This window comes from Stegodyphus dumicola, chromosome 3 (genome assembly GCF_044657685.1).
Source record: "Stegodyphus dumicola isolate Sdum_Otavi_A_Nest chromosome 3, ASM4465768v1".
Lineage (NCBI taxonomy): Eukaryota > Metazoa > Arthropoda > Arachnida > Araneae > Eresidae > Stegodyphus > Stegodyphus dumicola.
The window spans coordinates 238215824-238242793 of NC_140770.1; the positions used below are offsets into that span (position 1 = coordinate 238215824).

At 31.9% G+C, this 26970-nt stretch overlaps 1 protein-coding gene across 1 annotated transcript in view; it reads right to left on the reverse strand.

The window, feature by feature from the left end:
* Positions 1-26970, reverse strand: part of LOC118194205 (uncharacterized) — an 85389-nt gene that overhangs the window by 34312 nt on the left and 24107 nt on the right. Inside the window, exons 2-3 of the mRNA XM_035365421.2 lie at positions 6311-6402; positions 222-398 (exon numbers count right to left, since the gene is read on the reverse strand). Coding sequence (XP_035221312.2) covers positions 222-398 — 177 coding nt within the window. The 5' untranslated portion in view covers positions 6311-6402. The remainder of the gene's footprint in view (positions 1-221; positions 399-6310; positions 6403-26970) is intronic.

The window sequence follows — 26970 nt, forward strand, 5'->3', positions numbered from 1 at the left end:
AGCTAAAATATTTAGTAATTTAGATAAAAATTGTATTTTGTTCTTTTTCTAATGCAAAATCTCCTAATAAATATCAAATGCTCGACTCGGTTTAATAATTTCAAAAGAAGCGTAAAATACAACATTCGTAGGAGAAAATCACAAAACATTCTAAAGACAAATTTTCAGTGATACTCAGGTGGTGTTAATTGAAAGGAAATGCATTATTATAAGATAAGTACCTGATAGATAGTTTCGGATGACAAAGAAGGGAAATCTGAGAAAGGAACTCCTCTACAGATGACTTCATGATGTGACCTTCTGCAAGTGCAAAGATGGTTGAAGTTGCAAATCTCGTTAGGGTGAGCTCCCGTAAGACTTAAAATCATAATCGTCATCGTTGATAGAAGAACGGCCATCTATGTGAATAGTTTACAAGAAAATTACTGATTTAAAACTTTAAAAGAAATCATCACTGAAAGAAATCATTTCTATTATTTTATAAAACGATTTATCAAATTGATTATCTGATAAAATAGTGTTATCCGAAATGGCTACGTTTTAATTATTTGGGAATAAATGGGGTTCTATTCCTTAAATCAAAACTTTTCTATTTGCTTTTGTTATGACAAGAGTTTGCCCACAAGGTTATTTACAAGAAGATCAAAGCAGTTTTGATTCTTATTTAAATGAAGCAAGTAGTTACTAAAATTCTGTAAGATTATTAGAAACAGTAATAGACACTCGTACAGTATAGTGTAATGTTATAATTGCTCTGGAAACTGAAATTGCATCCTACAGCCGTACTAGACAAATCATCGAGTAATCGCTACCTCTGATATAGTATGACAAAATCTTGAAAAGATTTTAATATACTTTTATTTAAGTCTTAATTTTTACAAAAAAGACATAGTTTGTGCTACAGACAGGAACCCCTACTCGAGGTGATGTAAATTATGCAATAGCAGTCAGATAAATTTAATAGTTCATCAAGTAATCTATGAATACTTTGATACTTTTGCAACCCACCAGTCACAGCAGGAGAACTCCCTTCCTGCTCTTACCAGTTCCTTAATGCGTTCCAAACGGACCTGGTGGAATTGAAAAACATCAGCGATGTTTTCTCCAGGAGAGGCAGAAATAGATGGAGCAAAGAGTGTGAAGCACCTTGCTTCTTTTAGAGGTCTACGAATACGCGGTCAAATAACTAAGCTTGCTCAGTTTAATTCTACCGGTGGATAAGTACCGGCTGCGAGAGAATGCAGAAGCTGGGATAATTACGTTTACGGGCGAAATTGTAACAGTGCCAGAAGCTCTCTGTCTCTTAGATTCAAGACCCCCAGCTAATTTGCGTTCTAAATATAAGGCTTATCTAAAGGTTAATTTACGTTATGGTGAAGAATAGAGAAGGAAGAAGTCACAGTAAAGACCAAAACCATAATAACTGATTAATTACTATTAACTATGTTACAACAGGTAACTTCAGTAACAAAACATGAGCACAGTGGTTTTAGTATTAAGTAGAGGGAATTATGTATATGTGCTAAATTGTCTGCCCATATTTAAGCTATGTACAATTTTTAAACCACTATTTAAGAGAGAAAGCACATGCATTAGGTATTGGCCTTCTGACATGTTTTGAATAGTATAGTAGGAATAAATGTTTATTTGGTATTTATGGATTTGGTAGAGGCAAAATATTAATTAGAGAAATGTTTTGCATAGCTAAAACCTCATTCGTGTTTGAAAAAAAAAAAAAAAACTGCATTTTATAACTAACAAATGCATTCTATTTCTTATAAATTTTCGAAATCTTCCCGAACTTTTGAACTATTATGTATTCATCTTCTATCTAAGTTGCATTATTTCATTTCTAATTTGAAACCATACAGAATGAGGGAAAAATTTTTTAATTTCGGTGATTTCACGTTCAAGATTAACAAAAAAAGTTTTCTTTACATTCCGAGTGCAATCAAAATTATCCTTTGAATTACAAAGCAGTGTTCAGGCATCGAAATAAAATCATTTTAAGAATTTTAAAAGGCATATGGAATTTTTTCTAATTCTTCGCATATTCTCAGTCACGTAATTGCCTTTTGCGCTACCAATATCGTTAGATCTTTCATTTGATTGTCAAGTAAACAATCTTAGTTTTCACATTCCAGTAAATATTACATAAGCAGTACGGCAAAAGCATTTGCATTAATAATTGCTTTCCTCTTTTCATATTTACTTTCTTAAGTGAATAGGAGACTTATCACTGAAAGATCCAAGCTGCTGAAAGGAGTTTTGAAGTAATCTATTCCAAGTTATAATAATAATTTTCTGAAATTTTAGCTCCTTTTGCAGGCGGAATGACGTGGCACTATTTTTGAACATTTTATTTAATTGTCGTTCTCAAATTACTTCTGTTTGTATAGGATCAGTGTTCTAGAACCGAATTAAATATCTCGCTTCTTGATCTACTAAAGTCTGAAAATTTTTATATTGAGAGAATTATTATAATACCTGCGCAACAACTTCCTATGACGTTTGAAGATTTTTAGGAAAACCGATGAATCTAATAACATTGAATTGGTGAAAAGAATGAGGGCTTTCTTTAAACAAAAGTTGTTATAATTTTTGAAGACTTAGTTTAATCAAAAGTTATTTATAACTTTTAGCATCTTTTATAGATATTTTATCACGTAATTTAAATTTTAATATCCTAGACATATGCAGAAACAAGTGCTTTAGACCAACAATAAAATGATTTGGCACATAAGAGGAACTACACGTTTTGAGTACACATTTAAAAAAAAAGAATATGCTTGCAACATAAATAATTTCACACGTATCAGCTTGACATGTAAAATATACTATGTACTTTCTTTGAATGTATTATAGGTTTTATTTTATAGTAACATTGTTTAAAAGTGATGAATTGCATTTTTGATAAGTTTCACGGTCCTATCAATGTATACGACGTTTTCAAAAAGTATTATGTAAAACCAAATGGTTCTCAAGCTACGTAACATAAAACGTAAGAAATATATTTGGTTAACGACACTAGTATTTCAGAGTTTCACAAAAATCACCCATTGCATATAGTATAAATTATATGTGTTATAAATTATATCAGTTAGCTACATAAGTAAAAGGACAAAACGGAAGTATAAATTAAATATAATTACAATTATTGATTTTAAATCTTGCTACTAGAATTATACCCTTAGACTGAGCCAAATCGTTTCAGATCTACTGGAAGACTCCACGCAAAGAAATGGGTGTTGTTTTGAGATACAAATGCTTCCTTACTATAACTGTTAAATATTTTTTAGCCTTTAATATTAGGTTCTGAAAATAGGAAATATGAACAAAAGTAGGAAAAATTCATTGTAAATGATGAGATGTAATCGATAATTTTGAAAACAAAAAGATTTCCCTTTATATATTTGTCGTCATTTGTACTTAGGATTGCCCCTGGCCGTATAAAAGGAATAGCAAACAGGCAAACAGTGTATGGGAGCCTATTATTTCCTACAGTTGTTCCATCTAGTGTCTTTGATCTTCTACTGCACGCTAAGGAAATTGTTGAGAAATTTAATGACCTCTTGGGATTAAAGAAAAACCGCATTTGCATAATTTTATTCCTCTTCTGTGGCTCTAATTGGAAATCGAAAACGTGGCATGATATACATCTTGACCAGCATATGACGACGTGAAATGTGGCTGCGTCAAGAGTCAGTTTGATTGATAATTAAGGAAAGAAGTAAAAAGCGGAAAATATTGTTACGAGTTTTGTTCATATATAGGGAATTTTACTACAGTTATATGTGAAATTGTTGTGTTTTTCTGTGTAATGTAACGCGAAACATATTTTAACAGAACGCTGTGCAGGAAAAGTAATAAGACAAGGGCAAGTGCATTTAACATTGAGTAAATGAGTATTTCGGTAATTTGGCGAGATATCGCCAAGCTGACAACGGTTTTTACTACTTATTTTGTGGCCAAATTTGGCTAGAAATAGCCAGAAGTTGCAAAATTTCGCGACCATTTGGCGACGTTTTGATTCGGTCCCCGTATCACCGTAATATGTATTGAAATTAAATAAATGTAATTGACCACTGTGTTAACTGTAAGCATGTTTCTACCCTCATATTGCTTTCCAGTAATTTCGAGAAGCAGAAAGCACTAGAAATATCTCAGCAGCCGGTTGAAAACTATTTAAGCCTAAAGAGAGAGCATCTGCTCTCAATTGCTTAATTATTGCTGTGCGAGTCGTTAGTTCCGCGTGAATTGAGATATATCCGAGTTAGCTTTCTCTTTAGCTGCGTTTTGCATTACGTTATATTTAACATTTTTATTGAAGCGTAACTACTGATTGTACTGTGTGATGCTGTGAAACCTGTACGAGTATTTCTACAGAAAACTCCAAAACTTTGAAGCGTTTATTTTGATAAAGTAAATTTTTATTAACCTATCATCGGACCTGTGTTCGTATCACCTGTTCAACCTTTCCCTTTATAACATTCTATCAGTAATCAATAAATTAGTGTTAAGCAATTGCAGTTATAATTTGAAAGTTTTATTAAATATTGAATGACAGTATAATGAGACGTGGCTGGGCCGCATGAGAGAGAAGTTAATTAGTAGTTCTTACATCTCGTGCGGAAGCAATATTTGATAAGTCGCAATGGATAATAAATTCCTGCAATGCTATATGAAGTCACGTATTTTAACTTTACATAATATTTTGCTAAAATAATGTATTAATCTGAAAATTTTATTTATGGACATTTTCAGAAATATTTGAGTTCGATAACATTATTTAGATTCTGGTTTAGTTTACATTTTAGAATGCCTCACGATGAACTGTTGAATTTGCTCGCTTCTGTTCCAAAATCTGTTTAAAAACATTTTCATTTGCAATGATATAAGCCAACTGAAATGTTTATGAACCATATTAACTTATTTTGACTATGTTATATGTACTTAGGTATTATGACTTATGTTAAACTTATTTTGACTATGTTATATGTACTTAGGTATTATGACTTATGTTAAACTTATTTTGACTATGTAAAAAAGTTCACGATGAATTAATAAGAAAATGTTCTTCATAATAATTCTTTAAATCATTAGTAGTATAATGAACTCATTAGTGAGAGAACTGGATACTGATACCTTTACTTCGTTTCTTATTCCTTTTGAAACAGAACCAGAACATGTGCTATTACGAGTTTTTTCGTATGCAAAGCGAATTGCAACGGGTTCCTTTACGATATCTTGCAAGAACGAAACTTTTACTTGATAGTTAATCTCAGTTGCTTTAGCACAGACACTTTTGTGCCTGTCTTCATGATTAAACTTGTATAATATACATTTCCCTACAGGCCATAAATTGCAATTCATAGAATCACTAAATCGTACGAAAAACTACAGAAAATTTTAAAACGTTCTGGTGAATCAGTTTTAAGATTATCAAAACAAGTAAAACATCATTTATCTCCTTATTCGTTAAATCTTTACATTAATTGTAGTAAAAATAATTGTTTACTTTGAATATGCAATTAATGGCTTCATTTCTACAAATCTTCTTTATTTGTTGTTTTCTACAAATCTTTTTTATTTGTTTTATAGTTAAACCTCCTATTCCAAGCTTATAAAGCTTGGAATAGGAAAAGCTTGGAATAGGAGGTTTAACTATAGAATAATATCGAATTTCTGGGTTTTTTAAAATTAGTTATCGCTCATATAGACCGTACATATATATATACTTACACCAGTGTTCTCAACTTCAGTTTTCACTGCTGCATTTCCTGTTCTCACCATGCGAGGAATATTATTCCTCTTATCTTCTTTAAACTGTTGAAGTCCAAGTAATTTTAAAAACTTTAAGACAGAATTAAAAAAATTAACTTGCTACAATATGTAGATACATTCATTTATGTAATATTTAATAAATACTTCTTATTTTTATGCTTATTGATACTGAATTATCTTTATATTTAATAAATATAGCTAAGGAAAACCATTTCTGTCTATTCCATTGCTCTTATACAAGGGCTAAATTTGAACTTTTTTCAGCCATTTTGGATTATATAATTTGAACAATATCCTGCTGAATTTTTTCTGTGAACTTTTTTTTTTCGCAATTTGAGTATACAGATCTCAGACGAACAAACCCCCACCATTTGACAAAGCTAAATTTAAACAATCACATCCGATTACCAGAAAATAAAAAAAATTAAATTGTTATTAGTAGTTAATTCTCACAATTTCTTAAAACTGATGTTACATTTACAAAATGTTGCTTAGATAAATAAAGCTTTTAATCTGCTTTACTTACCTTCCAGGATAGCACAAGTAATGCTCACTTGCTGAGCACATTCTTTTACTTTATCCATCCTCCATCCAGTATGAAAAATGACATCGTAACACCTAAGGGAAACATTGTTTAAAATGTTTTTTTAAAACTCATTTTACAAAACTATGTGAATAAAAGAAATAATTTTATGATTATTAAGACATCAACCAAAATCATTTTTTGTATTTCTTAGGAGATTTCTAATTAATGCCTTGTAGTTTAACGGGTAAGTTCACCAATAATAAATTAAAATTCACTTGATTATATTAAAGAGAAAAGCACTTTCTTTATAAATTTGCATTTTTATTTGTAGTGTAGATGCAGCATTCAGATTATCTAATTTGCAATTTAAATAAGATAAATTATACAAACAAATTTACTAATTCAAACTTCAAACTCGTAATTAAATTTAGATAATTATACTAATTACTCGTAGTATCAGGATGAATACCATAGATTAAATGAATGAGATAAAGTAGATTGTAATCGATTTGCATCTTTAGAAAAATTACTGAATAAACCCAAAACAGAAAAGACAGATATGTTTAAAATATGCTATTATTTTTTTATAAAGGGCGAGCTTCAGGTCGTATTTAATTAATTTTAATTACTACCACTACATATGTAGTACGGCCTAAAAGAAATGCGACAACTTTATGACAATCCAGTTATTTTAATGTGCATCTTTACCGTACATTCTTACTCCAGTAACGCAAATGGTTCTTTCCAGAAAACTATGTAGATTTTAAGTGGCAAGCGTTGGTGTATAACGGTATGAGTGTGCGAGGAAAAGGAAGTTCGTTCGAAATCATCAGGTTGGCAAACATAAAGTTAAACCGTCCCTGCCTGAAGCGCTCAGTGAAATATTTGTCCAAATGGTAAGCTGTAATTGAATTTAAACGCGTTATTATCCGCTAGGAAGGTAATACGAATTGTGAATTCAGCGAGCTCAAATTTCGTTATACAGTTAATACCAAATCAACTGTATTATTGCTTTGTTATAGTTTCTGAGTTAAGACCTCAAACAGAGGCCTATTATAGTTAATTTGATTTCATTCAGTTCTGTATGTATGAAATTCCCTCCACGAAAACTCATGATAAAGAATCCTTTTAACAATGTCAGGATTGGTTTGGTTTATTTGACTACAGCAAAGTAGTCGGGGACTATTTGCCTTATAGGAGATATGCCTCCGTGAAAGACTTTCTAAGGGAAAATGGCTCATATACATGTTATATATGGAGAAAACCATGAAAACGCCCAGCCCATTCGACGAGTTTCGAACCCTTAGTCGAACTACCAGTGTTTAGCGGTTTTACCACTCGGCCGCTGGTGCGCAATACCTATTAGGACTCATGCATACTTGTCACATGATCTTGTTATACATGATGGCCTTCAAGTTTAAAACAGGTGTCGTAATATTACATGGCTATACCAGGAGGTTAAAAGAAACAAAATGCCGTTGGAATGGTTTCCACTTTATTCAAAACTTTCTTTATAAATTTGCATTTTTATTTGTAGTGTAGATGCAGCATTCAGATTATCTAATTTGCAATTTAAATAAGATAAATTATACAAACAAATTTACTAATTCAAACTTCAAACTCGTAATTAAATTTAGATAATTATACTAATTACTCGTAGTATCAGGATGAATACCATAGATTAAATGAATGAGATAAAGTAGATTGTAATCGATTTGCATCTTTAGAAAAATTACTGAATAAACCCAAAACAGAAAAGACAGATATGTTTAAAATATGCTATTATTTTTTTATAAAGGGCGAGCTTCAGGTCGTATTTAATTAATTTTAATTACTACCACTACATATGTAGTACGGCCTAAAAGAAATGCGACAACTTTATGACAATCCAGTTATTTTAATGTGCATCTTTACCGTACATTCTTACTCCAGTAACGCAAATGGTTCTTTCCAGAAAACTATGTAGATTTTAAGTGGCAAGCGTTGGTGTATAACGGTATGAGTGTGCGAGGAAAAGGAAGTTCGTTCGAAATCATCAGGTTGGCAAACATAAAGTTAAACCGTCCCTGCCTGAAGCGCTCAGTGAAATATTTGTCCAAATGGTAAGCTGTAATTGAATTTAAACGCGTTATTATCCGCTAGGAAGGTAATACGAATTGTGAATTCAGCGAGCTCAAATTTCGTTATACAGTTAATACCAAATCAACTGTATTATTGCTTTGTTATAGTTTCTGAGTTAAGACCTCAAACAGAGGCCTATTATAGTTAATTTGATTTCATTCAGTTCTGTATGTATGAAATTCCCTCCACGAAAACTCATGATAAAGAATCCTTTTAACAATGTCAGGATTGGTTTGGTTTATTTGACTACAGCAAAGTAGTCGGGGACTATTTGCCTTATAGGAGATATGCCTCCGTGAAAGACTTTCTAAGGGAAAATGGCTCATATACATGTTATATATGGAGAAAACCATGAAAACGCCCAGCCCATTCGACGAGTTTCGAACCCTTAGTCGAACTACCAGTGTTTAGCGGTTTTACCACTCGGCCGCTGGTGCGCAATACCTATTAGGACTCATGCATACTTGTCACATGATCTTGTTATACATGATGGCCTTCAAGTTTAAAACAGGTGTCGTAATATTACATGGCTATACCAGGAGGTTAAAAGAAACAAAATGCCGTTGGAATGGTTTCCACTTTATTCAAAAGACCCGCAATTTCAAATTCCAGTGGTGCTCATTTCAAGACGCAAGCGAAGGGACACTGTTTTATAGTCGTCAGACTGCAGTGCCCCATACATCTCTTAACACTTTTCAGTAAGAACAAGGACAGTAGAAGTGGCACTTTTTCTGAAGAATGCATCCCAAAGGAGCAACTGTCCCACCTGTCTCCTTCCCGCCATGGGCAAAGGTCCTCGAAAGGGTGGCACTTCAAAGATTTACTTGCTTCATAAACTTGAAGCGCTTTTTGAATCCTAATCAGTTTGGCTTACCAGTTGGGCTGTCAATGGACCATTATTTTCTTAAAACTGCACTCAGTTATTGTAAATAACATGCACTATATCATTCATATATTCCTAATTTCTGTAGATATACAATACGCTTTTGATTAGCCTTTGCAGTTCGATGTAATAATTAGATTAAAAACATGTCCTACCCGAAAACTCCGATATCAGACTGATATCGTATTTTTAACATCTAAGAAATAGCCTTGAATGTAGCTGAAAAAATAGCCTTGAATGGGCCTTTCATGAGAGGTTCCGTATCACAAAAAGTATCCAATTACGTTGAAGAGCTTTCGATTGTTAAAAATAATTAATTATCAAGAACCTCATTAAATCGTAGCACAGCCTAATTAACAGTTTTTATTTTATAGAGACCAAACATCCTTTTTTGTTGTTGTTTATACTATAAAAGTAATAAATGACTTCCTTGCCTTAATTTAAACAATTAAGGACACTCCTCTTTGGAAATTATAACATTTTTATCACTGATATTTGAGTTAACTTATAATAAAATTTCTGTTATTTAATTCTGCCATCATGGTAGAAAATCAGATGTATAATTTAAAGGTGCAGTCATCGCGAATAAATATTAAAAAAAGCGAAAATCACTTTACTAATTTCCTTGTTAACATTCTGTCCAAAGTTAATTGTCCAGAAAGTTATAGGTGTTACTCTCTCCAACGTGATTCATCATATGTACTATGAAAGGATATCAGTGCAGGAAGCGTGTAATGAGATGCGTTCAGCTTTGGCAAAAATTTTCATTCATTAATAATAGACGGGTAGTGTTTGGTTTTCGTATCTCGAAGGATGACATGTTAATGAAGCTTCTGCACTCAGGTAGTTTCATGGCCTCTTGAAATTTTCTGTGGCAACAGAGAATATTTTTTCCCTTTAAATATGAAGCAAATTGTGATATTTATTTTTAATTTCTATTAACGGTTTATATCTTCCTCGATTCTCTTGGCTTACTTCACAAATATTAGCTGAAATGAAAAAGAGTGGAGAAATTTTAGTCTCATTACAAGTGATGAAATATGGACCTTTCTTGACTACAACTATGCTGATGTAAATCCACATCTCCGAAGTTCCAAAGAAGAGGTAAATGACCCAATAGAATGACTGCTATCGCTGTTTAATCCACCTCTCCCATTCTGTAACTAGCAAAGGAGGTTTTTTTTAATTTGTTGGCAGAGAAATAGTCAAACGGTAAATTTGGTGTTGACCGAAGCAGATCATTACTATACATGCTGCATTCTCCGTTACGTACTACAAGAATATTATTTTAATAAATTTTGAGTTGATTCAAGCTTGGAGTTCCAAAGGTCTTATGTCATGGCAAAGCTACAACTTGCCATTACAGATGTAGTCTGTTATTTTAAAGTATGCACTTCAGGGCCATTGCCAGCTCCTCCATTTGCAATCGTAAAACGTGACGTCATCATTGCAAAACATTTATTTTCTTCACATCATTTGAGGCTGTGGTTCAAGTCAACCTTCATTCACGCACTTTGCCAGATTTTCTTCGCTTGCATTTGAAAGCTCATTTAAATAACACAACATTACTTTCAAAGTTAATTTAGAATTCTAAAAACATAATTAATTTTTAATTTGATCTTGTTTAAAAGCAGAATCCTTGTTTAACGTTATATTTGAATAAATAATGTTTATTTCCCAAATGTTAATTAAAGACTATTTTATATATGGAAATCTATTAAACAAAAGCAACATACGCAAATTTTGGTTTAATGTAGAATCGAAGCATGCTAAACGGAAATTAAGTAGGGAAATAAAACTTAAGCAGCTTTTGACCTTTCTTCTGCAGCTATTGTTCTGATGGTTATGAGTCACATCGGGGGGGGGGGGGGTGAAGTCACTATTTTAAAATAACAGGCTATTGTGTGATTCATTGAAAGTTAGGCATTAGACAGATGTTGTGTTAAAATTGAATTACGACGACAAAGTAAATGCTCTTTACTTATTTTACATATATTTCACGTGAAAAAGAATATTTTGGTAATACATTTGTATTATATAATTAATTAGCATATTACATGATATGAATTAATTAGTATATTACGTTTCCAGTTCCAATCCATCGTAATGAAGAACAAAAAGCAATAAAATGAGTCACATGGATTTTTTTTTTCAAAATGCATAAAAATATTGCCTTCAGTTGGCGATACAGAGGTGGTTGCTGACGACATTTGGATACTATTAACAATATATTTTCCCCCTCACGGTAGAAGCAATTTCCTATATTTAGTTGAATTATGCTTCTTTAATTGTAGACGTATCAGCAAATAACATTAAACTCTTCTCTCTGTCTAACGGAAGATAACCCAATACTGACATATACATTTAAATTTTACAAAAGTCTAATTTTGTAAAACAAGTAAGTTTTTTTTTCTCTCATCATTTGAATGCTCGCTGGAGTAGCACTTTTAATTTCTTGAAGAATTCTCAACTCTGCAATTTTTTTTGACAGAAATGTTTAGTTTTAAACTTTTCTCGGCATGACTGCTTTTTGAGATTAATCGATTTGAGATTATGATTTAAATAAAATATGTGTAAGATTTCCTTTCGCTTGAGCATTTAGATACAATAGTACGATTGTGAATATTCAATGAGAAATATATGATGTGAATCACTTTAACATGAGACAAAAATTAAATGTCTTCAAGAATAAAATAATAATATAGTAACAGCATTAGACACATAGATGCTGTCTGACTATTGTTCTATCTTATTTCTATAAATACGAAATAAAATACTTTGAAATACTATCAGAATTACCAGCACATGATACAAAGATAAAAAGATAACGAGTATGCTAAGCATACGTTAACGATCGATTAATCGGTGCGAGACTATTAAAAATTTTATACTCTCAGAAAGCATGAATTCTATGAATTGCAATATAGCATTGCACATATAAATCATAACTGTAAATAAGAAATTTTTAAAAAGATTAAATTTGAAATTTCCAGGTATCTTCAGGAGTTTCAAACTACTAAAATTCAAAACGTTACGAAAACATAAAAATTATAAAATTAAAATAAACAGATTTCAGTTTAAGAACTGAAAAAATTTTAAATTGAACTGGGAGGCCTATTACATTAAGAAAATTCCCTCAGAAATTAAAGATATAGAATATAAACTTAAAATTAGGCAAAAAGGAAGCCTTAGTTTAGAGTAAATATTTGAATAAAATCGTTGATTTCAGGAGTGATTGGAGACAGATCCCTCTTCCTCAGGAGTAAAAAAATCTTCTAATGAACTTAAATTGAAATGTCATATTTAAACTGAACTACTCAGAATCGCAAAACTAAATGTTAGGGAAAAATTTGTTATGATATTATTTCACTGTGCTTTAATTTAATAAACTAAAAGCTTAATAGTTCAAGACAAAACTGTGAATTTATTTCACGGGTTAGTAAGCAACAAGTTTTTAGAAGTTTGCAACAGATATTTTCTTCAAACAACAATACTTTTTATTTTAACAGAAAACGAAATCAACGAAATGAAACTATAAACACCTCGATGAGGTTTCCTTTTGAGTCGCTTAAAAATAAAATTTATCTAAAATGTGAAAGTTTAAATCTTGGATATTTTATTGCGTTATCGAATAAATCAAATAGAAACCTACTTTTTGGGCATATCACATCGAAAATATATTGAAAAATTCCTTTTGAATATCGATTCCGGTGCAATAGGAATTCTCGAACATCATAGGCGTACTGTGGTTTCCCATGTTATACAAAAAGATGCAAATAGCTTTATTTTAACTCAAATGTTGCAGATAAGGCATGGAAGCAAAATAAAAGAACTTTATGGAGAATGATATTTGTGTGTGAATGAGCGATTTATTGAGCTAGAAGAAATATCTCATGTTTACAGTTAGGAGTCAGAACAAGGGAAAAAAATGAAATGTGGCAAACATAACCTCCAGTGTTAAAATATACAACTGGCAGAGTAACAATGAGTAAACTGTTATTTATGCTTGATGGTTTGTAAATAAAATCTAATTTGTCTATAAACTTTATGCCTCGATGTTAATTATAAATAGTACTCATTTTATGTTATTTTGTTCTTCCATACAATTAATAACGGTAACTCTACGGACTGATGCCCACATCTGTGCTCAAGCTTTGATTTGAAAATATAACATCGATCGTAGTCTATCCTCTGGTTATAGAGTTTCGGATTCATAAATCAGTCACTTAACAATCACAAAATTTTTAACAGCAGCGTATCTTTTTAGTTCCCAATAGTCTGGTTTATCTAATTATGGCAAAGTACGCTAGGGCAATATGTCTAGGGGGATGCCTTCGTGAAGAGCTCTCTAAGGGAAACTGGCTCGTACCAACGTTACACATGGGAAGAACCACGAAAACATCTATGAAGCCAGCCCGTTTGTCTGGAATTGAAGTCTGGTCGAATTACAAGCATTCAATGACTTCTATAAGTTGGCTGGCCGACTCGGAATTCCAGACAGAATCTTAAGTTGCTGCCGCATATTTTGTTTTCAGTCTTTGCTGCTGTTATGACATTAGTGTTCAGCTTTCTTAGTAAGATGGTCAATTTTTTTATTTTCCACGCACACATACAGACATCTTTCTGAAAATAGTAAAAACGCGGGACCCTAATTTGCGCTCATTCACTGAAAACTCACTATCGAATTTTTTTACCGAAAACACGTTACCTCCTCATCTATGAATATATGCCGGCGGCAGGTAAAAAGTTTCTTGTTGATTTCTTGTTCACATTCTGAGTATTTTGGAGTTTTTTAAAGAATGGCTACAGTATCGCAAGTGCAGTAAAAAAATAATTCTGGTAAGACAATCCTTTTATGTTCTTTTCAAAGCCATAATTAGGGTCTGTGATTCAAAAGTGACGATGTTTCCGACATTTAGACGGTAAAGAATACTATCTTTGGAATGCAGTGAAAGGGAAGTTAAAAGATTTAAATTTAAGAATTCGATTAACTAATGTTATTTTCGTACCATGTTTATTTTGTTGAAGACCATAGCTATCGATAAAGCCATAGACCATAACCACCGATAAATAAAAAGACATATCACAACGTGGTGTTGGTGTTGGTGTATTTAATTATGGCAAAGCACACGAGGGCTATCTGCCTAAAGGGAGGGATGCCTTTCGTGGAGGACTTTCTAAGGGAAACTGGCTCGTATACACGTATCACAACGTGGATTTTGGACATCTATGCTCTATGAGCTTTACTGATAACCGTAAGTGCAAAAAATTGCTTTTGAACGATATCTGATAAATCTTTTGAATGATACATGTCTTTCTCTGTTATGAATAAAATCGTATCAAATTTCATGAAAATCTGTCCATTAGTTCTTCAAAAATTCAATCTGATATGCAAATTCTCTTAATTTTGCACACAAGTATACATGGACCTGTTATAAAATTAGGTAGTAATTTTATCTCGTAAAATTAGGTAGTATTTTTTAAAGAGTGCTGTTTCATTTTAACAGTTTTTTTTTTCAAAGCTTAATGGAAATATTTGATTTATGACCATAAACCTATTAATATTATAAACCTATTAATTATAACCTATTTTGATTTATCAGTTGAATAAAATAATCATTAACAGCAATATTAATGCAGTATGTGGGGATCGGATAGTAGGTGCAGGCCAACGTTAATTCAAAAATTCCGAGCCAGAAACACCAAGGCTGTTGTTAAAGGAGCCTTTCCGTAGAAGGTTTTAGAGCTCGATGAGATCGGGCTCTGCAGACCCTGGTGGAAGAAAATCTCTTCGTAACTGTTAAGGAACTAGCAACATGAAAGATAATACATTTTAGATTAAAAAAAGAACTTTGCATCCTAATTTTGAAAAATAAAAGAAGTATCAAAAGCCACATTATTTATGTGATGACCGATATTGCTTACATAAGAGAATATCTTACACTGCTCAACTGCGCAACGCATTTGGGCAAGTAATTTCCGATGGCCCTGGTTAAACCGGGCGCGAGGGACTTCACTTGTGCTTTGAGTTTGGTTTATATTGCGTGCTGAAGCAAGTGAAGATTCCAGTGTCTGATTCGGTATGTTTTGGACCACTCGATGCAGCAATTTCTTCAAAAAACATTCCTTTTATTATGTGTGTTGTTTATAATAGTTAAAAGTAATACAAGTTAATATCTACGCAGGTCCTCAATCCAGCCTTCAAGCTATAAGTGATATTTATTGCAGAAATCCTATAGTCTACTAAACCAAAAATTTTTAATCAACATGTCAGTAGTACTGAGACCAATGCTAAATTGGGTTCCAGCCAATACAGGTATACCAGTTAATGAACTAGCAGATTCTCTTGCTAATAAAGCAGTAATAGGATAAATCTACCAGAATTTGCAATACCCTTTCCAAAATCACATCTTAAACATATCACATTCAAAGATCTATTATTACAATTGCAATCAAGATGGACTAATACTAAAACAGGACAAAGAACTTTAAAATTCATACCAAATGTTTCAACTAAATTGATATCATCATCCTTTACGATTTAACTTGATATGGTTTATTCCTAACATACTTAAATTGATTCAAACTCAAAGATACTGACATTTGTAATTGTGGTAAAATAAGAAGTCCGACCATTATGTTATTGAATGTGAATATACAAGACAGCATCACTTAAATAAACCTTCAAATCAAAATTGTAAAGAATGGACCCAACACATATTAAAACATTCTGCTTTGTATAATAAACTTTTAAAACAATAGAATACGGTATCAATCATAACAAATAATTTCAACAGTCATTCTCATCAACAAATTTCTTTTTGAATCCATTATATACTTTTTTTTGTTATTTATTTCATATATATAAAAATTAACTAAATTCCACATCCATTTATAAAAACACTAAGATCTAAACTAAATCGGACTAAGATCTAAATTGAAACTAGAACTGATTTGTTTTATATCAATGAAACAAGACCCTCTGAAATTACGATGATCTGAAATATCGAACTTTTTGTATGAAATCTTCGATCAAAAGAACTTACAACTTCAGAACTTTATATCTCACGAACATTTGATCTATTGAACTTTATTGAACTATAGAACTTTCACTGAATCTTGAACTATTGAAATTTATTAAAATCAATTTGAAATGTATATCAAAATTTAGCTCAACGTAGCATGTAAATGCAAAAGAAGACTGTTAATAACTTTCACACTCATGGATAACTCATGTAAAAATATTGCTGTCATGTAAAAATTTCGTTGTAAAAAGGATCTTCTTAATAAATAATTTCCACTGGGTAGCCTTTTTCCGTTAGGTATCACCTTAGGTCGGAACTCCGCTCAGTGATGCGAAGTGCAAAATTAAAAGTAATGCAGTAAAAGGCAGTGTAAAGTAAATCTTTTAAGAACGGGAGAATTATTTCTACCGCTTTTGCACCTTAGTTACATATTTATCTAATAAAATTTACATTTAACTTTATATATGCTATTACGCAAAAGGTGACCAATAAAACATTGCTTTCACGGCAGGAGCAAAATTATATCGGCGCAATTCTAACTCCCAAAATTCTGTGTTTGAATAAATTCAGAAACAGCCCATACTGAAAGAAGAATCCAAAAAAGGGAATATGGTTTTGCTTAGAATGGGCAGCTAAGAGATAAATTTGGTTTTTCTTATGTTTATACATGCCTCGTTTGATTGTTGCAACTGGATTTAAGGTAATTTATTGGTTTGGAACCATTCCAAATGTTGTACTGCGTCTTAGCAGATGCTCCTTCGTTTAAAACTCGCCATAAATAGTTATTTACTTACCCTAAATTTGGTTTACGAGTACAAAGAATTCAAAGCGATTAACTTTCCATTAGGGCAATTTCCTAATTCAAATAAATATCTGAGGTGCCTAAATGAATAACCTTATTAGAATAAATTTGAAACACATAGTATTTATTGAAAACGCCGATTTCATAATGCAATAATGTATGTAAGGTTTAAAAGTTGAAGATTACTTGCACGCTAAGAAATGATTAACATTTTAGAGCGAGCTCTTATTTTTTAGAAAAAGATCATAATTATATATCGTGTGCTTAAGCGTTCTTTACGAAAATGACAATGGCTTTTACTGTTATAAGTACTTACATGTATAAGTTTAACAAAATGTCTAAACCAAACAGCTCAATAACATTTTATTCTCTAATTATGAATGTAAATGTTGTTAAACTTATTTGCTAGTTCAGATTTTGAGGATCTATTCATCAAAAATTTACGCGGTATTAGAGAAATCTTTGATTAATTATTTTTGGGGAAACCACATGTTTCGCCCCTGTTAAAATTAACTATTTTATCATAATTTCGCTTACAGATGTCGTATATCTTAAGCATTCTCGTATATTTTGGGCATTCAACTATTTTATTTATTCTTATTCAGGTTTTATGAAAAATATCGCATCTTCAGCATATCAAAATGTTAATTAGATGCAAAAATATGTACTTAATTTGGAGATTTTATTCTAAATTAAGTTTCCCTGGATTCAAGAATTTATTTTATTTTACTTTCAGCTCCGAAGGGATAATTTTTTTAAATCCGTGTATTATACAGTAGTCCGAACTTTGATAATCTTTTAATTTCATACCAACCACGAAAAAACTTCGTGAAGAAATGTATTCATCCTCAAAAGAATAAAACAAAACAGTTGTTGTTCAGCGTAATGAGATGAAATCTGAACATTAAAGGTAAAAATCTTATTACTTGTTAATGTTATATAGTAGAGAATGCCCACGGTATACGACAGGAGACTAAGCTACTCTATAATAATTTAAACCAATGTTTGTGGATTGGATTACATAATTACGGCAACGCACACCAGTGCTACTGCCGGAACAAGGCAAATAATCAGACTTGCGAAGACAACAATAGCAAAATCCCCTCAGAAGTAATAAGGCATGTGAACAAAAGACAGGCGTAACGTGTGGCATCCTGCAATCGTCCACAACCCCTAGAGAAGAAAGCGTGTTAATGGAATTGCACTTCCGCAGTACATGGAGCAACATATCGGGAAACAAAATGCACTTGTGAAGTCTTGTATGATAAGTTCCATTTCGACAGCTAACAAGTAACAGTTGCCCTTGTATGTTTAGCTAAATAGATTGTAATCGTCTTGTTTGAGGTACAAAAATTAGTGACGAAGGTAACAAAGGAATACACAACAGCCAATAACAGCCCTGATGCATATTGACTAGCGCTTGTATGAGAAATATTTACTCTCGCAGAACAAAATCCTTTAGCAGCAGCTGCCAAAAAATATAACACATAATAACGCACGACAAAGTTCGATGAATCCTGAGATTTCTGGTACAATGGGACACAAATTATCATGGATTCTCCAACAGATGTACACTGCTCAAAAAAAAAAAAAAAAAAAAAAAAAAAAAATGGGACAGTGCTATATCTTCCGTTCTACTGGGGCGATTGACAAAATTCAAACTACGTTTTTCATATCTCGAAAGCGCGACTTAGGATATATATTAGATTTATATATAGTATATTTATATATAGTATACCTATTCTAACATAGGTATTTTGACACAAAATCGGACTTTTTCTGAAATAACATACCAATTTTTTTACATATTTCGATTCTACGACTCAAATTATGCCAGAATACCAAGTTTTGTAAAAATCGTACGAATAGTTTTTAAAATATTAGCTTTCAAAATTTTAGCTCCTCAATGTTAATTGAATTTGGCAAATATTTATTAATATCTCTTTTTTTATTAAACTTTTTTGATTTTTTCTCTCACATTTCGAAATTTTGGTTCATTCAAAATAAAATTTACCCATTTTTTGCGTTTTATTTTTTAAATTTTTATTTTTAAATAATTTCTATAGATTTTTCGAAAAAAATTTTGAATTATAACCTATAAAATTTTTATCATCATCTTAAAGTAGGTGTATTTTTAAGCATATCTGCGAAAAATTAGACTTTTTTACTCAAAATTTTCTAAGATATACACGAATTTACATAATTTCGCGTTTTGAAATTTGGCACCTTTTTTTTGAGCGATAATAACGCCAAATGTGGTCTATGGATTTTTGTTACACTGAATTGCCACAGCTATTTTTAAGTAAAATTTTACGGAGAATTAATTATATGACATTTTTTCCCTCAATGATGCGTAATAAATATTTATTAATACTATATGAAAGGCTATTTTTTTAAATTATAGATGATATTATTCAAATTTTTAACTATTTTTTTTTAATTTCTCTCGTATCTTTTCTTTTTTTTAAAAATTTAAGAGTAAGATTTTGTAAGAGTAAATTTTTACCTTCGGCGTTTTATCGTCTGCTACTTTACTTCGTTTAAATCGAATTGTCTAAAACTGAGAATTTTCGTTTGATATTTATTTGAATTTTATGACATTAACTGCATAATTTATTTCTAAAGAAACTATTGCTTTTGAAGTGGCTGAAAGGGCGGCTGATACTATTATCCATATTTTTAAAGCACAATATATTTTTATAGAAACATAATATTTAGAATAATCATTTTTTATAAAAGTCAAATTATGATATAAACATACAACCCTCTAGAGACCGAATTAATGGAAGTTCAATGGTTATGTAGAAATGATCTGCAGCTACTTAATGGCTGGATAAGTCAGCAGGTTCTGTGGACAAGTAAGAATAATTATATAAACGACACCCAACGTTCTGGATTCAATTAACAACGAGGATACGATGTTTATTAAATGAATTTAAGAAGTTTTAAAACATAAAAAATCAACTAATTTTTTTATCCTAAAATGTATTTTTGTGCGTAGCGTATTTTCATTATATCCTTAAAATTCTAATTTAGAATGTAATTGTCAAGAACTGAATCCTAATCATCAGTAATATAATAAGTAATTATTACTGTTATTAATAAATCCTTCTTATAAAGTAATTGCAAATGTTTCAAAAAACTTTCTGTCTGAATGCAAACATTTTTCTATGCAGATATATTTAATTTTATATTAATCAAGATTGCACACCATATTACTTATTTCCACTTCAATTCTTACCGTCAGTTCTAGTAGAATTTACAAATCAATTATATTTAATTAAGGATTGAATTGGATTATTTAATTATGGCAAAGCACACGAGGGCTATCTGTCTAAGGGGAGGGATGCCTTCGTGGAGGACTTTCTAAGGGAAACTGGCTCGTATACACGTTACACATGGGAAAAACCACGAAACCGCCCATGCGGCCAGCCCGTTCGCGAGATTCGAAACTCGAACCGAACTACCAGTGTTCAGCGTCTTTGCCGCTCGGCTGTTGGTGGGCTATTTAATTAAGGAATGACCATCTAAGTTAAGAAACAGCGTACCGTAACAACATTTCAATTATTGGTTCCGTATCTTTCATGTTACTCCCGATTGGCTAGCTACATGATTTTTAATGAGTATTCGGATTTTACTAGTAACTTCACTTGGAAATCGCGCTTAAACTAGGTTAGTTGGTTATTTAAACATAGAAAGAACATGGGAGCTATTTGATTAAGATGCTTTCATAGAGAATCTTTGTAAAGAGAACCTAAAAAACTACGAAAACCAACCATGCAGCCTGGGTTAGACTGAGCAGCAAACAATTAGTATTTAACAATCTTTTCTTTTTCAAATGCTAGGCAACTGATGAGGCTCCAATTAAATCTCCAATTTAATATTTTATTTGTAAATATTTAAAATATTGTTGTATTCTTTGACACAAAAAGCAGAATTTAAGTTTTGTTAACTCGTTAGTAAACTACCAAGCCGTAGTGCAAATGAATATTCAATTTCTTTGGCAATGATTGTATTCACTTAATATTCTTGGAATATGAGCTAAAGAAGGAACGTTCTCGGAAGATTAAAGAAGTGTTTAAATCCAGTGATATTAGGTTTGTCTTACAAACTCAGGATCAAAACGATTCTGTAATTGCCCGAGTAGTTGACTTGTAAATGGATGTGAATTAAGCAGATGACTTTTAATCTTACGTTATTCAGCCAGAAAACGTATTCCAAATGTTTTGTATTGCATGACAATGCATCTTTTCATTATTCAATAACCAGTCGGAGAACCGCTTGTGTTCCGAAAATAAGTATGTATATTCAATCGTCCTGCATGTTCTTCAAATTTGACTTCTTGTGATTTTTTTTTCTTTCTCAAAAACTAAAGTTGCCTCTCAAAGGAAAGTTTTTTGACATTGAAGAGACAAAATTAATATGAAATCTACTTTTAGAGGCATGGGAAAAACAGATCTCTAGAAACCTTCTCTTCCATTACATGTTGTGCAGTCAGACAAAAATTTACATCAGCGTAAATTCTATAATCTATTTTTATTACACTCTGATTACTTTATTAACATACAGTGAATATATACTAAATCTTTAACTTTAGCTTAAGTAATTCGGAATTTTTGACGGAATTGTTGTCGGAACTAGGACTTAGAAGATAAGTCAAATTAAATATTTCGATAACCCAGTAAATTCAAGTTCGAAATTTCAATATTTTATTTTCGGAGGCAGGGGAAATGTTTTCAGTTTTGGTCCATTATACTAAATATATTTGCTTCGATTTTTTATTTTTCCATAAAAGCGAAAATTTTACGCATGGTATACATATAACGCATAGCTTCAAATTAAAATTTAATAATATACAGAGTGGTTATAATTAAAGTTCCACATTGAAACGGTCATAAAAGGAAAACTACTGGATCAAATGTTATCAAACTTGGAAATCGTGTAAAGGAGGTCATGGGAATTTATTTTCCGCGAAGAAAAGGAAGTTCGAAACCTCACCACCAGGGGGGGAAATGGCGCTGTATGAAATATTGTTAAACGAAATATGGGTCGGAATCTAACTTAACCTTTTGTTAAACGGGTTTAATATGTTGTATACCCTTAAGAAATTTTGAAGTAGGCAAATTATTATTTAAAGAAGTTAAATTCGATAAATGTCGAGTGCGCCATCCCTGTAAGTGAGAATTTCGTCCGTGAAAACCACGAATTAGCGATTAGAAAATGTGAGATCGCAAATCACTCTCACAAGTGCGTAAAATCTGGAAATCGTTTTCTTACAGATCGCTAATTTGTAATTTTTTAAGCCTGAATTCGGCACTAAAACATGAAGATACTGATTCAAAACGCTTTTAATCGATTTGGGCCAAAGAAATCTCTCATGTTATCTATCTAGTTCCATTGCATTTTCCTACTGCATTCGATTGCATAACAGTCATTTCACACCGTTTACTGTTGAATGACAGCTAGTTTTATAGCTGAACCATTTTTTTCTGAAGAGCAGTCGACAGCTGGACCACTGCGATTGCAGCTCACTTAGAGCCAATATTAAAATGTTTCGTGACACATGAACTGCAGTAACATGGAATTTTAGATACTACAATTTTTATGCAGGGCTGGGCACCACCTCAAGAGTGTCGCATAGTTACTTAGGCAACATTTCACGAATGAACGTCTTATAGGCCAACACTTCCCCTCTTCCCACCAGACCTCAACCTCTGTGACTTTTGTCTATGAGGTTATCTCAAAAGCACTGTTTATGGTGATAATCTAAACAATTTGGCTGAAATGAAAAATGTGAGACACTGATAACATTTCTCCTGATATGCTATGTGTAACGTGTATACGAGCCAGTTTCCCTTAAAAAGTCCTCCACGAAGGCATCCCTTCCTTAAGGCAGATAGCCCTCGAGTGCTTTGCCGTAATCTAATAAACCAAACCAAAACCAAACCTGATATGCTAAGAGCTGCTGTTGAGAATGCAGTAACATGATTTAACTTGCTTTCGGAAAATGCTGGACGCTACATAGAACATGCTTTGTAACACGTTTCGGAAAATATTAAACACATTTTAAACAGATGTTTTTGTGTCTTATTTCATTTAACAATATTGTATACAGCGCCATTTTGCTCCTGATGGTAAGTTTTTGAACTCTTTTTTTTCCGCCGAAAATAAATTCTCATAACCTCCTTTACACGATTCCCAAGTTTGATAACATTTGGTTCGGTAGTTTTCCTTTTATGACCATTTCAAAGTGGAACTTTAATAATAACCACCATGTAAAATAAGCTTTAAAAGTCTGACAGTTTGGTTCAAGTCCCAACTTTAAAAAAATATATATATAAATATAAATTTTTATATTAATTCTCTTAGAAAGCATGTTTTAAGAAGCTAATTTTTCTCTCGCGTTATAGATTGTATAAAAAAACATGATCTTTAATATGATTTAGATTGTTTCAGCCGATATAAGAATCGGGTTACTCTGTGGTACAGAATAAACCCTGCTGGAGTGTTTTATTTCTTTGTCATTTAGCAAAAATCTTTTAATTAAAATATTTATCCTTTGGACTTCGCTTTAAACTTTATTTATAGCTAAAATGACCAGAAAATGAAAAGCTGTCTTTAGCTGAAACGCAATTCATATAATTGATATTTTAAAAAATTTACAAGAATGCAAAATGTATGGAAGTCTAGCAGTCGAAAAATCCTAATTTTCTTGTGTGAGCACTGAAAATAACTGTAGAAGGAAAGAAGAAAATTAGGGAGAAAAGTAAGCAAAAATTTGCAGGGAAATTTGGCTATCAGACGTACCAAGATGTTCAAAAAGTTGGACGCTTTCGAATATACTTTCAGGATACTTCAAAGAATGTAGGTGTTCAAAGAGAAAACACTTGGACGAGTACACCAGCAAATACCATCAATTGAGCTTGTGTTAACAGAAAAGACAAAACGATATCATGCAGATTAAAGTGAAGAGCGACTGGTTTTAAACTATATGGTTGTGTAAATTACGTTATAGAACATCATATCGTATCATAAATGGTGAATCCCATGATTTCCTCAGTCGAATTATTTGAAGATTCAGGAGTTTATCCAGTGATGTATGTGGATGTCACTTAAAGATGTTTTTTTCCCTTCCTGATGAAACAGCGGCCGAGCGGTAAAGTCGCTGAACACTGGTAGTTCGGTCCGAGGTTCGAATCCCGCGAACGGGCTGGCTGCATGGACGTATTCGTGGTTTTCCCCATGTGTAACGTGTATGCGAGCCAGTTTCCCTTAGAAAGTCCTCCAGGAAGGCATCCCTTACCTTAGGCAGATAGCCTTAGTGTGCTTTGTCATAATAAAATAAACCAAAACCTTTTGATGAAACCAGTCTTTCCTTTCATCTCATAGCTTCAAAATGTTTAGCCTCTAAAGACTGATAAAGGCTCTGACGAAATACTTCGTGAAGAACTTTCTAAGGGAAACCAGCTGTCATACGCGGTACACATGAGAAAATCCACGGAAAAAGCCCATGCAACCAGCCCGTTTACCGGGGTTCGAACCCCGGAGTGAACTACCAGTGTTCAGCAACTTTACCGCTCGGCCGTTTGTGGGCCTTTATGAAATGGAAGGCGATAACTTTATTTAAAATGATTGTCAGAAATACCAAAATGTTTCGAAAAGTTGTATACTTTTCAATATACTTTCAGAATGCTTAAAGAAACAGAGAAGAAAAATAAATTTTTTCCTAAAATTTAGTATTCGCATTTTTTTTTTAATTTAAAACTTTTCAATCTTATGATATTTGATTCTTGCGATTTCAAAAATAAAATATTTGACTAAAATATGAATAACATTTTAAGAAACCAAATGTAGGATAAAATTGTGTAAAGCGATGGGCACAATGATAAAACTGTTTAAAGCAGTGTATGCAAGTCATCCTAAGTTAAAATATCGGTTATACATCTCTCTTATTTATATATATTTTTTCTCAACGGAACATTGAAAGGCGTGTAAAACTGTGCTTTACTGTATTTTCTCTTTTAATATAGTATGCAGTTTTCAAACGCATCGTAGTCTGGGTTACAAAGTATTCTTCCGAAAAAAACGCAGTTCAAATAAATAAAATCAAATTCTGGAAAATTGATATTAATAAATATATTTAAAATGCTCAGTTCGAAGGAATAAATAGAAAATTTTAAAACAATTATCTGAAGAGACAATGCAACACAAACAATTAAAATAAAAGTATAAAAATTTAAAAATGACCTAAAATAATAGCTATGACGAAAAATATATATAAAGAAAACTATTTGAAAAAAAAAAATAAACGCTGCACCTTTATTTACGCAGTTCGAATAGGTAAATAGAAATTTTTAAAACAGTTATTCGAAAAAAAAAAAAAAAAAAAAAAAAAAAAAAAAAAAGCATGCAACTTAAACAATTAAAATGAAATTCGAAAAAGAAAAAATTACTTAAAATAATAAGTTATAATTAAAAATATAATATAAATAATATTATTTGGAAAAAAGGAACGATGGTGACTTTTTTTCCTAAGTAAACTAGGTTGCCATATATTAAGAAGTTCGCCAAGTGAAGTATTCTTGGCGCAAACTGACAAAAAAGTGCCAACATAAATTCGTGAATTTCTCCGTAAATTTTGCTCCAAATTTTACAAAATTTCATATTTAGGCGTAATTTGAGTCGTAGAATCGAAATATGTAAAAAAATTGGTATGTTATTTCAGAAAAAGTCCGATTTTGTGTCAAAATACCTATGTTAGAATAGTGCTATATATAAATCTAATAAACCGCGCTTTCGAGACATGAAGAACGCAATTTGAATTTTGTCAATCGGCCCAGTAGATCGGGAGATATAGGACTGTCCCATTTTTTTTTTTTTTTTTGAGCAGTGTACATCAGATTCCAGAACGCGCGTAATATTGGCTTTGACATCAGAATGCTCCAATAGCTTCAAATATAGCGGGAGAGCTGTAACGTTTTATACCCCCTCGTCTGGGAGTTAGGGAACAGTTGCGAAAAAAAATTCCACACATTGGGCTTGTTGTTTTTTCATATTCTTGATCAACGCTCAAAGTTTCGTGAAGAGTGCCATTAGGAAATTCGATAGCCTTCCAAGCACGCAGATCGATGTCTTCGTAAAGTATTCCTTCAGGAAAATTGGTCTTTATTATACACCTTGCACTAAAAAACCAAAAATATTCAAATTACAAATTAATTTTAAAATGAGTATATCTTTCGAATTTCCGCGAGAAGAGTCTCGCGAGCTGACGATAAAAATGTTTTTATTTTCGTACAGTGTTGCGATTGCTCGCTTTGAAATTGTTTAGTTTTTTAATCAAAAATTCGTTGAATAATTACAAATTTAGAAACCGATAATAAAACAAATTTCAAATTCAAATTAGGGCTTCCACATGCCGATATTCTATGGAAGATTACGTTATTCAAATTTTCATGGCTCTCATAGTCCGTTGTTTTATCACAATGCGAGAAATATACATACATTTATGCATATTCTTCATTATTTAATTTCTTTAAATGTAAGACATGTCGATAATATATGGTGGCAATGATTTGAAAAGTGATACAGCCTCTTATAGGTTTCGACGCAAAATGCCAAAACGAAATTAATAGTCCTTCAGGGCTAATTGTCCCTTTGGGCTAAAAAACAATTGTGGGACAGTTTTGTATTCTATGGTCCGATTGACGAAGTTCAAATTCGGACGAAGTACAAAATATATTTAAATTATTTAAAAATAGAAATTTTAAAAATAAATCATAAAAAATTGGTGAGTTTTATTTGGAATGAACCTAGATTTCGAACTGTGAAA